Genomic DNA, 15,291 nt, shown 5'->3' on the forward strand with positions numbered 1-15,291 from the left:
CCCCATACATTTACATTTATATATCCTCAATCCATCATATTATTATTTTCTCCTTCCTTCCACTTCCCTCCGCACCCACTCGATTTCCTCCACATTATACAATTTATAATAATCTTTGCATTCTACAACCTTCTCAAATCATCTATATATTTTTATTATCTTTCCTTACTAATTTTCTTCCATTCAGTCTTTACCATTTTAATTTAGGCATATTAGTGTATCATTTTTTGAGCAATATTTTGCCATATATTCATCAAAACATTTCCACTCCTTTTTAAATTTTTGATTCAACTGATTTCTTATTATAGCAGTTAATTTTAAATATTCATATAGTTTACAAATCCATGCCTCCTTTGTGGGTATAGTCTGTGACTTCCACCTAGTAGCAATCACTATTCTAGCGGCTGTACTTGCATACAGAAAAAATCTCCCCCCCCCCATGGTATCTCTTCATCTATCAATCCTAGGAGATATATCTCTGGTTTCTTTGTTATTTATATTTTCAACATCTTCTTTAGTTCATGTACCACTATCCAAAATTTCTTAATTTCCTCTCACCTCCACCACATATGTATTGTTGTTCCTATTTCTCCCCCACATCTCCAACAGAGGTTGGATTTCAATTTATATATCTTTGCCAACTTAACTGGTGTTAAGTACCAACTATAGAACATCTTTACAAAATTTTCTTTAATTGTATAAGGGGCAGTAAATCGTATATCCTCTCGCCAAAGTTTCTCCCATTGCTCTAGATAGTATGTCCGAGATCCTGATACGATTTAAACATTGTTTCTTTCACTTCTTCCTCCATCAATTCCCAGTCCAATAAAAAAAAATGTTTTTGATAACAATTTCTTGTTATTCTGTGTCACTGTGACATTAAATTTCGAATCCGCTTTTGCAAGTCCTTTCTTTTGATCTGAGTTGAATATACTTCTAAGTTGTATATACTGCCATCTGTCAGCTTCATATTGCCGTATGTCTTCATAGGATTTTAATCTGAGTTTCCCTTGTTCCTCTTCCAATAATTGTCTATATGTTGGCCAATTTGTCCTCATATTCAATTTTTTAATATCATATTCCCCCAGTGGTGATATCCACCAAGGTGTGTGTGGTTCCAGATGTAATCTATATTTTATTTTTTATCCTTGGCTTTTTCCCATTCCAGACAAATCTTGATATTTCTCTCTGCCATTCTTTGAAGCACATATTCCCTGTTATTACTGGAACAGTTTGAAAAAGAAACAAATTCCTTGGGAGTACATTCATTTTTATAGTTGTAATTCTTCCCATTAAACAGAGATTCATCCTGTTCCATGTTTCCAAGTTTTTTTAAATTTCCTGACAATTTTTTTCATAATAGTCTTTAAAAATATTTCTATTTTTTGATGTTATCCAAACTGCTAAATATTTTTCTTTTTTATATGCCTCTGTCCCTACCATCTCTGTTATTTCTTTCTTTTCTGATTCTCTAATATTTTTTAATAACAATTTATTTTTATTTTTATTGAATTTAAATCCTGCAGCTTGACCAAATTCTTGTATTATATTCATTACTTTTGGGAGAGAATTTTTTGGATCTTCTACCGTTATTACCAAGTCATCTGCAAATGCTTTTTTTTTTTTTTTAATATTTTTATTGGATTTTCAAATTTTTTTTAAACAAACACAAACATATATCATAAACACAAAACAGAATATCTGTAGTTTCATACCCTTACAATCATTACCCTCTTTCAGTGACTTCCCCCCACCCCCCCCCAGCCACCTTCCCATTTCATTAAATATCTCAGCAAGTTATTTGTTCAAATCTCTTAAATATTATTCATATCTTTTCTTATAATTTATCCTTTATCCATTTTTACTTTAAATCCCATTATACATATTAAATTGTTTCTCTAAGGTCGGCCTAATTTCTCTCCCACAAATTCCTTGCTCTTTATATTAAATCAAAAAACAATAATATTTCTATTCTAAACCCCAGACTTTTACCACTCTACACTCCCCTCCCCCTCTGTCCCGGTATTTGCCCCTTCCCACATTAATATCCCAAAGAAAAAAAAACAGATTTAACCCGGATTTCTCACATCAGAGGCCCTTAGGCCCGCGTTAATCACTCTCCAGCAATTTTGTTTATAGTCCTTTTTATTGATCTTCTCTTCTCGAAGGAATTCTGTCACCAGTTCCTCATATTTTTCAAACAAAAACAGTCTTTGTCCAGGATCAACAGATCTCCCATGTTGCAGCTTAAAGAAGAAGTCTCCATCATACTTATTCGTTCTTTCGTAGCTTAATGTTTCAGTTGTTCCAGGGACTTCCATCTTTCTCTCTCTTTGCAGGTTTGTGATCCATTGGTTGTCTTTTTCACTTCTTTTCCTCCCAAAAGTTACAGATATTTGATTGCTCTCTTCCTCCTGAACTCCTTCTTCTTTTTCTTCTTTTTCCCCCAGTTCTGAAGTTGTCTCTTTTTCTGCAGCTGCAGATTCTTTTTCCATCCGGTTAGCTCCACCAACAGATTTGTTTAGTTTAAGATTGAAGGTCATCAGTTGATCTCTCATGGCTAAGCTCTGCTCTTGCAGAGCTCCCACCAGGGAAAACATTTTTTTTATCTCTGCCAGTAGTTTTCCTTCCGCAGCCATTGCAATGTCTTTAGTTCCCTCCAGGGGGATTTCCATCATAGTTCTTTTCCAACAGTTCGTTACTTTGTTATTCAGTATTAGATTGTTTCCAGTCAATTTAATGTAACACTTTTAGTCCCAACAATATAGTTATAACACAGTTTTAACTCAATTTCCAAGCTGACGTCCGTTTGACAGCTCTTTTGACAGCTGTCAAACACCTTGTTTTTTCTCTCGGGTTCCCAAGCAGGGCACTGCCCGGGTTCGGGGGGGGGGGGGTCCGCCAAAAGCAAAACCTCTGGGATTCCCCTCTCTTCACTCCAGCACAAGTAACTTTTTCAACCAATTTATGAAAGTGTTCTTTCTCCTTTCAACACCAGAGTCTTTCCGACTTAGTGCTCCTCTCCTTGCTTTAAGTCTTTTGGTGGGGGGGGGAGTGTGGACTTCCTTTTTAACACATCCCCCGCTCGTACTCAAATTCAATGATAAAACTTTTAGTGCCAAAATTTCCTTCTACTCACGAGTTGTTTTTTCAGTCCAAATTTCAGGAAGAAAGATAGCGCTCTCCGGTCATGGCTCGCGGCTTCGCTCCGCCAAGGCAGCGATCGACTCTCAGCTCCACGCCACTCTCCGGTCCCCTCCGTAGCCTTTAAAAAGGCTCTTCGCGGGTCGGGGAGGGCGCTTAAGGTGCCCACCGAGTCTCCATGTCCGCAGGCTTCAGCGCCTGCGGTTTCTAAGGGTCCCCGTGTCGCCGGCACGGCAAGACCCGTCCTTAGCGGAGCCGATTCCCTCCAGAGCTCGGAGGGAATCCGCCATTACCCGTTCGCGCTATCCCGGAAGTCCCCAAATGCTTTTAATTTGTGTTCATTCTTTCTAATTCCTACTACTTCTCTATCTTGTCTTATCTTTCTTGTCAAGACTTCCAGTACCAGAACAAACAACAACGGTGACAAGGGGCAACCTTGTCTAGTTCCTTTTTGTATACTGTATACTTTTTGTATACTGCATCTATCCGCTATCACCAAATTTACAATTATTTTTGCATTTTGAGCTGAGTGAACAGCTTGTATTCCCCTATTAAAATTTACTCCAAATCCCATCTCTTCCATCACCCTCTTCATGAAGCTCCAAAAAACATTTTTCCGCATCTGTAATCATTAATGCTGCTTTTTTCTCATTTCTCACTTTCATTCTATTTGCTAAAACAAAGGCAAATAATTTATAATTTATAATCATTATTTAACAATGAGATCGGCTTATAACTTTTTACTAATGTCACATCCGAATCTTGCTTTGGTATCAAAGTTATATAGGCCTCTTTCCATGTTTCAGGAACATCCCGTTTTCAAATTCTCATTCGTTGTGTCTTTCAAAGGGTTCACAAGCTGCTTACTCCATTTTTTATAATATTTTGCTGTTATTCCATCTGGCCTTAGAGATTCCCCTACCATAGTCTGATTTAGAAGAAGAAGAAGAAGAAGAAGAAGAAAAAGAAGAAGAAGAAGAAGAAGAAGAAGAAGAAGAAGAAGAGGAGGAGTTTGGATTTGATATCCTGCCTTTCACTCCCCTTCAGGAGTCTCAAAGCAGCTAACATTCTCCTTTCCCTTCCTCCCCCACAACAAACACTCTGTGGGGTGAGTGGGGCTGAGAGACTTCAGAGAAGTGTGACTGGCCCAAGGTCACCCAGCAGCTGCATGTGGAGGAGCGGAGACGCGAACCCGGTTCACCAGATTACGAACCACCGCTCTTAACCACTACACTACACTGGCTCCATTGCCTCAATTACTTCTTAGATTGAAATTTCTGTATTTAATATCCTCATTTGGTCCTCTGTTATCTTTGCTAGTTCACTATTTTTAACATACCGTATTTTTCGCTCTATAACACGCACCTGACCATAACACGCACGTAGTTTTTAGAGGAGGAAAACAAGAAAAAAATATTCTAAACTAAACAGTGGATGTATGATTTTTGTGGTTCATGCTGTGGCCACAGACATGTGATCTGACGGTGAGTTTGGGGTATCCCAATGCAAAAATCCTGAGGATCCATGCTTTGTAACCACGTTTTTGCGCCATTGCGGCCCCATGAAACAGTGGGTGCGTGTGCTTTTTGGTGCAGGCTGTAGCCATGGATATGCTATGTGATCTGATGGTGAATTTGGGGTGACCTAGTGCAAAAATCCTGAGGATCCATGTGGATCTGTGCTTTGTAACCACGTTTTAAGTGGGGAGGGAAGGAAAAGAACTCAAGGGACAAGGAGCATGCGTGGGGGGTGTGGAGGAGGATGCTGCTAATAATGCAGGAGAGGCTCCTCTCCAGATTTGCTCCTTTAGAACAAGCAGGCTCTGCGTCTCTCCCTCCTCCCCGGCAAGGAAACCATGATAGTAACCACTCTGAGACAAATCAAGAAAAATTGCGACCAACACTCTCCCCCAACAAGCGCAGTGAGGTCAAAACACACACACACGCAGAGAGAGAACTGGCCCTAAAGTCGCAGGGCACTGGAAGTCGCAGGGGCGCTGGGGGAGTGAACGGGAAGCAAGAGAAGGAGAAGGAGCCCTCTCTCACACACAGACACACAGAGTGTCGATTCTAAAGTCGCAGGGGCGCAGGGAGAGTGAACGGGAAGCAAGAGAAGGAGGAGCCCTCTCACACACAGAGACACAGAGTGTCGATTCTAAAGTCGCAGGGGCGCAGGGAGAGCACAGGGGCGCAGGGAGAGTGAACGGGAAGCAAGAGAAGGAGGAGCCCTCACACACAGAGACACACACAGTGTCAATTCTAAAGTCGCAGGGGCGCAGGGAGAGTGAACGGGAAGCAAGAGAAGGAGAAGGAGCCCTCTCTCACACACAGAGTGTCAATTCTAAAGTCGCAGGGGCGCAGGGAGAGTGAACGGAAGCAAGAGAAGGAGAAGGAGCCCTCTCACACACACACAGACACACAGAGTGTCAATTCTAAAGTCGGAGGGAGAGCGCAGGGGCGCAAGGAGAGTGAACGGGAAGCAGGAGGAGGAGAACGATAGCTCAAGCACACACACACACAGCCCCTACAGTGGCTAATCCAAAATCGGACAGCAAAAAACTGCAGGCAGGGACAGAGAGCATGGGGTTGTTTTAAAGCAGCCAACCCCGCTCTGCTTCTCTCCCTCCTCCCGGCTAGGCTGGCTGAAAAGCTTTGCTGCTACTTAGCAGCTCAGTGGGGAGGAGAGAGGAACATAGAGGACGGGGTTGTTTTAAAGCAGCCAACACCGCTCTGCTTCTCTCCCTCCTCCTCAGCTCGGCTCGCTGACAGGAGCCGCTTACACCCGCTTTGCTGTTTCAAAGCGAGCCACGGACTGCTCACAACTGCAGCAGATTCCCCCGCCATCTGTAGGCATTCGCTCCATAACACGCACAGACATTTCCCCTTACTTTCTAGGAGGAAAAATCTGCGTGTTATGGAGCGAAATTTACGGTAATCTTCTATTATCTTTGGATCCTCCGATCTTTTTCTGTAAAGATCAGTAAAATATTTTACAAAGGGCTCCCTTATTTCTTTTGGTTTCTCAGTTGTTACTTGTTCACTTTTTCTCAATTGCCATGCCAAAGGTTTCCCTGTTTTATTAGCATTTTCAAAGAATTTTTGTTTTGTTTTTTAATTTTCCATGCTATTTCCTCATTGATTACCAATGTATATTGTGATTGTAAAATTATATCTCCCGCTTTACTATTTCTTTATCTAATGCTTTTATTAATTCTTTTTCTTTTTCTACTATTTTAGGTAAAATCTCTTTCTTTTACCTTCTTTTCACCTGAATCTTCTTGAATGAATAGGCCTCTCATCACCACTTTGTTAGAGTCCCAGACTGTTTGGAATTTGGTCTTAATAATAATAATAATAATAATAATAATTTATTATTTCTACCCCGCCCATCTGGCTGGGTTTCCCCAGCCACTCTGGGCGGCTTCCAAAAAAACCTATTAAAATACTCTAATACATCAAACATTAAAAGCTTCCCTGAACAGGGCTGCCTTCAGATGTCTTCTAAAAGTCTGGTAGTTGTTGTTCTCTTTGACATCTGGTGGGAGGGCGTTCCACAGGAAGGGCGCCACCGCTGAGAAGGCCCTCTGCCTGGTTCCCTGTAACTTGGCTTCTCGCTTCTGCCAGAAGGCCCTCGGAGCTGGACCTCAGTGTCCGGGTAGAAGGATGGGGGTGTAGACGCTCCTTCAGGTATACAGGACCAAGACCGTTTAGGGCTTTAAAGGTCAGCACCAATACTTTGAATTGTGCTCAGAAACGTACTGGGAGCCAATGTAGGTCTTTTAAGACCAGTGTTATGTGGTCCCGGCGGCCACTCCCAGTCACCAGTCTAGCTACCGCATTCTGGATTAGTTGTAGTTTCCGCGTCACCTTCAAAGGTAGCCCCACGTAGAGCGCATTGCAGTAGTCCAAGCGGGAGATAACCAGAGCATGCACCACTCTGGCGAGGCAGTCCGCAGACAGATAGGGTCTCAGCCTGCGTACCAGATGGAGCTGGTAAACAGCTGTCCTGGACACAGATTTGACCTGTGCCTCCATGGACAGCTGCGAGTCCAACATGACTCCCAGGCCGCGCACCTGGTCCTTCAGGAGCAGTTACCCCATTCAGGACCAGGGAATCCTCCACATCTGCCCGCCTCCTGTCCCCCAAGAACAGTACTTCTGTCTTGTCAGGATTCAACCTCAATCTGTTAGCCGCCATCCATCCTCCAACCGCCTCCAGACACTCACACAGGACCTTCACCACCTTCACTGGTTCTGATCTGAAAGAGAGGTAGAGCTGAGTATCATCCGCATACTAATGAACACCCAACCCAACCCCCCTGATGATCTCTCCCAGTGGCTGCATGTAAATGTTGAAAAGCATGGGGGAGAGGACAGAACCCTGAGGCACCCCACAAGTGAGAGCCCAGGGGTCTGAACACTCATCCCCCACCACCACTTTCTGAACATGGCCCAGGAGAAAGGAGCGGAACCACTGTATGACAGTGTCCCCAGCTCCCAGCCCCTCAAGACGGTCCAGAAGGATGTTATGGTTGATGGTATCAAACGCCGCTGAGAGATCCAGCAGAACTAGGAAACAGCTCTCACCTTTGTCCCTTATTCAAAATTATTCAGATTTTGTTCAAAATATTAACTTATTGTCTTTTTTGTCCTTTCCAGAAAGATTTTATCATCTAATATTTCTTCATTCAGTCTCCACTGAAAGGTATTTCCATAATTATAGAATCATGGTCTTTCTGTATTTCCATAATTATAGAATCATGGTCTGACATTGTTCTTGCAACTATTTCAATTTTTTTGATTCTTGACTCTAATTAGAGACCCAAACCACATCCAGTCGGGTGCTGCTTCCATGAACATGAGAGAAAAAAGGGAATTGTTTTTCAACTGGATGCTTAATTCTCCAAATATCTATCAATTTTACATTTTCTGTCATTTCAAAAAAAGTTTTGGGAAGTCTACCTTCTTTCGTGTCTTTCTTCCTGGTCGTTCTGTCTTTCTCTAGTGATGAGAAAAAACAAAACAAATTCCTTCCAGTAGCACCTTAAAGACCAACTAAGTCAGTTCTTGGTATGAGCTTTCGTGTGCATGCACACTTCTTCAGATACAATGAAACAGAAGTTTCCAGACCCTTCTATATAGTGAGAAGGTGGGGAGGGGTATTACTCAGAAGGGTGGTGGGAATGGGTGATTGGCAGATAGCTGTGATGAGCCTGTTGACGACTCTTAACGACTGCAATAGGTAGTGATGAGACTCCATTAAGATCTCCCAGCACTATTATTTTCTCATCTGCAAATTCTAGCAATTCTGTTTCTAAATCCTGAATTTTTATTTATTTATTTCCATTTGGTGCATATATCCCTACCAAAATTATTTTTACTCCCTCAACTTTAATTTGTACCATTAATTTTCTCCCTTTCTCATCCTTTTGAATTAATTGTGGTTCAAGTGCAGGTTTTATGTACAAAACAATTCCATGATTTTTGGAAACATCTGATGCAATAAATTCGCTCCCTAATTCTTATTACTCAAGATTTTCTCATGCTTTCTTGCAACATGAGTCTCCTGTAGGCAAATTATATCCAAATTCCATTTTAAAACCTCATGCCACACGCTGTTCCTTTTATTATTGTTAAGGCCATTGACATGCCAGGTTAGTAATTTAAGATTTGCGATGATCTGATTCATTTTAAAAAGATTTGCTTTTTTGCCCTGTTCTTTCAGTCTTCACCAGTTCATCTCTGTGCATCTCAAAGGGGGTTCTGAACTCTTTCCCCGAGCTTTGAAACTCTGGGTCTTTGCCATGTTTATCCAGAAATTCCTGTACCTGACTCTCTGACAATAATCTGAATCTCTTTCTCCTATAAGTAAAGGAAACTCCCTCCGGGAATTTCCATTTATAATTTATTCCTGCTCCTCTTAGAATTGATATCAGGTTTCAATACTTCCTTGACCCTCCTGTCTTTTTCTCACTCTTGCCTTGTATACAACAGTTCTCCCACCAATCCAATTCCCACACCCTTTTATTATTATTATTATTATTTATACATTTTCCTTCATAAACAACAGTAAACAACAAATACACAACAAATACTAACCTAAATACTAACCTAAATAAACAAATACTAACCTAAAATACTAACCTGAATAAACAAATACGAATAAACACCCTTTTAAAGCTTAATATACACCCTTTTAAACCAAACTGTTAACACTTTCAAATTTACTGTACTACTGTAACACTTTCAAACTTACATAATTATAAAAGTTCCACAATATCCCCCCCCCCAAAAAAAAGAGAGAGAAAAGAGGGCAAAATCACCTTTATATACAATCTACAAAAAAAAAGAATAAAAAAGCAGGCCACAACAAAAGTCTAATAGTTACCATTGTTCAAACTTACTGTTACATTGTCTCCTTGATTATGATTAGCACTTGGCAAGCTTCTAGTTATATTATAATCCACAATGTGTCTTGTAATCCAAAATATTTCCACTGTGAGTCCAAAAAATTTCCAGACGTATTTATAATTCAAATTAGATTTGTAATCCAAATGGTAATTATAATCGAAAATACTGTAGATTCCAGTGTATAAGGCGACTTTTGAACCCCGGAAAATCTTCTCCAAAGTCGGGGGTCGCCTTATACGCCGGGTATTGGTGGCGCGGAGCAGAGCCCGCCGCCCGCTACTGCGGTGGTGGCTCCAAACCAGCAGCAGTGGGCGGCGGGCTCAGCTCCGTGCCGGACGACTTTCTCGCAGTGCGGAGCTGAGACCGCCCCCTGTTGCTGCCCAGCGTATTAGGCAACTGGGCTTATAAGATGAACCCCCAAATTGCAGCTGCCAATTTCGGGGGTCGTCTAATAAGCCCAGTCACCTAATACGCCGGAATCTATGGTATATATGCTATTTCTTTCAGTTTTTATTCCAATACAGGCCCCTCCACCCCCCGCTTTCTCCTACTAAGGCTCTTACCAGGCACCTCCCCCTCCCTGGGATTACCTCCCAGTTATGGAAAAGTGTCCTCCTGCCAAGCTTTGGTAGGACTTGCCTTTTTAGAGGTTTTTTAAAAAAGAATTAGCAATGTTTTCAAGCCTTTCAGTGCTTTCATTCATAAAATCTGCATCCCCATTCAAAAAAACTGAGAGTAGGAGATTGAAGTTTTGGGGGCCTTTGGATTTGGAGGAATCTTGAAAAACGTCCTGAAATATTTTATAGACCCTAGCTTCAACTGTGGAAATTTGGCTGAACTGTCCAGAAGGAATAAAAGTATTGTTAGGATGGAGTTTTCTCGAGATTTGCTCTCTAGCATTAAAGAATATGAAGAAGATCTGCAGAAGGGACCTGGAAAAGAGTTAAGAGCCTCGGACATAAGATCTCCAGGTTGATGGACTATATGAAATTGATGGAAAGGACTGGCAGAATCCGAAACCAGGGAGAGGAGTTGATGGAAGAAGATTGGAAAATTTAAAGTTTATATATAGAAACATCGCAAAATTAATGAGTGATAGAAAAATGGTGGATTGATATTTCATGGATTTAGCAGAAATGTTATAAGGAGTTAGGCATATATATGTATTTTAGTTTTAATGTTAAAATAAGGTTAAAAAAATATGTTACTTATAATATGATAGAGAATAGAGAAAGATGGAAAGGATTTGCTGAAATAACTAGTAGAAGTGGAATACAAAAAGAAAGGTGAGAGGAGGTCGAGGAAACAAGGGAATGAAAGAAAAAGTATCAAAAAGGGGGGGTGTATTTTTTAAAAAATGGTTTTTGTTTTGTTTTATTTAGGGTTACGGAGTGGATTTGGTTTAGTTTAGTTTAATGTGTTTAGCTTAATGGGTTTAGGTTGTGTTTGTATTGTTTATATATTGTACTGTACTGTATTGTCTTTTTTTTCTTTTTTTGTTTTGTTTTTTCTCTTCTGTCTTCTTTCCTTTTAAAAGCAATAAATATTCTTTTTTTAAACAAAAAGCAAAAAAACAGAGTACTCCAATCATTTCCTGTATCTTCCTTTTAAGGAATCAAAGAACAAAGAGCTACAGTTTTTTCTTGTATCCAGAGTACATAGTGTTAACAGGTAGCAAAGTAACAAGGTGCAGTTTAAAAAGTATCTAAAGACTGATGTGTCTCCAAAGGTTTTTTTTCCCATTCATAAGTCTGTACTGCAAAATCTGCTGCTTCAGCTGGCGATTTCTGGTTTCCGGTTTCTGAGCTGCGCTGGAGCCACGGGCAGGCTCAAGCCACTGTCTCTCACACACACACCCCCACGCGCTGCCGATGCAGCGTTGGGGCTCTGGCAATCACGGCAAGCCTCTTCACGCCCGGCTGGTCCCCTCGACACCCCACTACCTGTGGGACACTTTGGGGGGGGGCTGTCTAACCCTGGCACTCACCCTCACTGCTCAAAAACCGCGGTAACGGTCGTCATTTAGACGGACGACTCGCACCGCCTTGCCATTTCCCTTCGCAGACAAATCGGAAGCCCAGGATCAGGTTACTTTCAAGAGTCATGACTTCTAGTGCTGCCCAATGGATTGGTAAGTTGTCTGACATTGGTAGAGCATTCAATCACGGTGCTGGTTTCAGACATTTTGAGTTGCCAATACATTGCGGTGGTCGGGGAGCTGTGATGTATTCCTAGCTCAAATTGCCCGCAGATGACAAAGGCGCAGGCAGGCAGGTGGAGGAGCCCAAAATGGTGCCCCCCGAGCAAGCCCCAATACCTCTATGGCTCCATCCATCCATGTCCCCATCTCCCCTCCCCTGGAACTCACCAGATCTCTCAGAGGTCCCTGGGAGGGAACGCTCAGGGGTTGTGAGGAGGGATGCAGGAGACAACCTGACCAGGTCAACCGTCCATCTTCCCCTTTCCATCCTTATGAGTTTTGCAGGATCCATTTCTATCATCCTTCCTGAGGAGTCGAGAAGCCACAACAAGCTGCGGGGTCCTGGAAGAGAGGCAGAAGCAAGGGGAGCCTCAGGGGCCCTGCAGGGATTCTCTTGTCCTAGATATTCTCCTGCCCCTGGAGAAGCACAAATGGGGCAGCCCCTTCCTAAGAGAAGCCCAATTTCTAAACATCTCCAGCGATTCCAATTTCTTCTGTATGCTCCTCACCCCACTTGCAAGCCTGGCATGGTCTGCACAATAGTCACCTGAGAGTACCATAGATCCCACTGAACGCAGTGGGGATAATTGACAGAACTCGGTACCAAAATGTCCCCAAACCTGAAAACTGTAACCCCAGATCATGGGCAGAACTGTTTAACCCTGTAAGTTCTGATTCTCCTCACAGTATTCCTAGCTCAAATTGCCTGCAGATAACAAAGGTGCAGGCAGGCAGGTGGAGGAGCCCGAAATGGTGCCCCCCTGAACAAGCCCCAATACCTCTATGGCTCCATCCATCCATGTCCCCATCTCCCCTCCCCTGGAACTCACCAGATCTCTCGGAGGTCCCTGGGAGGGAACGCTCAGAGGTTGTGAGGAGGGATGCAGGAGACAACCTGACCAGGTCAACCGTCCATCTTCCCCCTTCCATTGTTCCACGCTTTGCAGGATCTGTCTCTTCCTTCCTGAGGAGTCGAGAAGCCACAACAAGCTGCAGGGTCCTGGGAGAGAGGAAGAAGCAAAGGGAGCCTCAGAGGCCCTGCAGGGATTCTCTTCCCCTAGATATTCTCCTGCCCCTGGAGAAGCACAAATGGGGCAGCCCCTACCTAAGAGAAGCCCAATTTCTAAACATCTCCAGCGATTCCAATTTCTTCTGTATGCTCCTCACCCCACTTGCAAGCCTGGCATGGTCTGCACAGTAGTGACCTGAGAGTAGATCCCATTGAACTCAGTGGGGATAACTGACAAAACTTGGTACAAAAACCAGTCACCGTCCTGTCCCCAAGCCTGAAAACTGCAACCCCAGAGCATGGGCAGAAAAGAGCAGAGTAGATATTACATTTACAGATAGGTAGCCGTGTTTGTCTGCCATAGTCAAAACAAAAAATTCCTTACAGTAGCACCTTAAAGACCAACTAAGTTAGTTCTAACTTAGTTATTAGATATTACATGTAGGTGCCCCCATGCTAGGTGCTCTGTATGGAGAGCCCTGTTCACAATCTTTGAGCTCTCTCATCACAAGCCAGACAGATGTTGTAGTCGTATCCACCTCTGTCGGGAGTTGTATGGAGGCCCAATCTGTATGTGGAAGCAGAGGAGCCGGTGATGCCACATTTTTGAAATATCAGGAAACTAATACACCTCTCCTCCTTAGATATCATCTGTGCTTATACACCATCTTCGCAAGACTACAGTCCCAAAATGTGGCCCCCACCCTGACACGGAAGCAACCAAAGTATAGATCTTCCACATGTCCTAAATCTGCAGTGTTCTTAAGAACACCAGGCATGTATATCCTCCAAAAACTCCAGAGGTGAGCTTTACGCTCCTCTTGTGACAAGATTCCCAAAGGCTTAGGGTAGCTTGATAGAACTAGTCTATTTTGCGATAGCACCAATGTCCCCTGTTAGTAGTAGGAGCCACACAATGACTGATAATCCCTCTTTTGTCCCAGAAGGTGGGGAGCAGGTGTCTTTTATCCTTGCTTTATTCTTCTTGATAATACATAAATAAATGTCCCCTTCTGTATCTTACATTTTTCTAAGAGAGTATTATTCTCAATCATGCTTGCCATGTATAGATTATTTCCCCTTTAGAAAAGTCTCGCCAGCTTGCTATATATTCTGTATAGATTGTCTTATTTCCCTTTAGAAAAGCCTCTCCAATCCCTGGCTCCTGCGGGAGGGAGTTCCAGTTTTACCTACGCACTGTGGAAGTTATAAGTTTAATGTGAATAAAACATTCTGCAACAGCACGAGCTGCAGAGAAACTCCAGGATGGGGAACATCCTTGAAAGCTCCCTCTGGGATCAGAGAGAGAAAAGTTGGCAGACCTGCCACCCAGAGCCCCCTCCTTCTCCTCCCTGCACTGCCTCACCCCCTTCAGGACAAGATCTTGGGGTCCTTAAGGCGGCTTTCCATCCTCTCCTCTCAAGGAAGGCAGCTCCGTTCCCTTGAACCCTGGCAAGCCCAGTGCAGCCAGCTCAGCCCTCTGGCTCCCCCCTTTTCTCCACGGAGGGGCCCCAGGCGTGGCCCCCGCCCAGAGAGGCTTCCCTTGAGGCTCTGGGCTGGAGACCTGAGCTGATCTGGAGGAGGAATATTCTGGCAGGGGGAAAGGCCGGCCTGGCAGGGGCTCCTCCACTGGAAGGGGCATTCTGGGCATGCCCTCCCCCCCAAGACCCCCCTCCTTCCCCAAAGAGGATGCCAAGGAAGAGCAGAGCTGCAGACCCCCTGGAAACTCGCCCCCTCCCAGGCTGGGCAGGGAGGAATGGGGGGGGGGGCAGGACCCTCTGCTCCCAGACTTGGGGGTCTCCCCCTGCAGCCCCGGGACCCCCTTCTCCCATGGGCACCCCAAGGGGAAGAGAGGGGAGGAGACTCACCGGATTCTTCCCAGGAGGGAAACCGAGGCAGCGCGGGGAGGAGACAAGAGAGAAAAGACGGGACTGGGCACGGAGGGAGGGAGGGGACTCTGCTCTGGAGGACCCGCCCCGCCTCTCCACTTCCTGTCCTCTCTAGGACTCCGGCTCGGTTGCATTTAACCCTTCGCAAGCTGAGCACAGCCCCCCCCGGCTGGGTGGCTGGCTGTCCTCCTTCCCTCCCAGAATCCGGGGCTCCAGGGCATGTGCAGAGTTCTCTGTGATTCTCGGCTCAGATGCCGCTTAGTGCCCTGCGCCCAGATGGGTGGGGGATAAATAAAATAATAATAATTGAGGCGGGTGTTCCGCTTTCTAGAAACGGGGCCCAAATGTCCCCCTGGGTTTCTGCTCCTTCCCTGAGTTTTGTCCCCGTTCAGTCCTTGGGACGCAGCCCTGCTTCCCTCACAGAGTCAGACCTGGGGGGGGGGTTCGTGAGCGAGGGGCCCTTTTCCTCCCTCTCAGCCACTCCGGAGGGATTTCCAGTCAGCCTCGGGACCCAGCGGATCCCCTCAGCCCTGGTGCCTGGCTCGGGGGGCGGGTCTCCCTTCCCCCTCCTCACTGGAAGGACACTCCGCTTTCGCCCGCCTCCCCATAGCTTCTCCCGTTGAATTCCCGCCTGACTCC

The 15,291-nt window shown here is 44.3% G+C and overlaps 1 protein-coding gene across 3 annotated transcripts in view; it reads right to left on the reverse strand.

Moving 5' to 3' along the window:
• The window catches only part of LOC309334646 (uncharacterized protein), a 56,292-nt gene extending 41,001 nt beyond the window's left edge, over nt 1–15,291 (reverse strand). Inside the window, exons 1-3 of one of the 3 annotated variants that reach the window (XM_081849112.1) lie at nt 14,632–15,291; nt 12,585–12,754; nt 11,923–12,096 (exon numbers count right to left, since the gene is read on the reverse strand). In XM_081849112.1, coding sequence (XP_081705238.1) covers nt 11,923–12,096; nt 12,585–12,754; nt 14,632–14,786 — 499 coding nt within the window. In that variant the 5' untranslated portion in view covers nt 14,787–15,291. The remainder of the gene's footprint in view (nt 1–11,922; nt 12,097–12,584; nt 12,755–14,631) is intronic. The other 2 variants (XM_081849114.1, XM_081849113.1) reach the window with 2 other exon arrangements.

This window comes from Podarcis erhardii, assembly GCF_964252035.2.
Source record: "Podarcis erhardii genome assembly, chromosome: 2".
NCBI classification, from domain to species: Eukaryota; Metazoa; Chordata; class Lepidosauria; order Squamata; family Lacertidae; genus Podarcis; species Podarcis erhardii.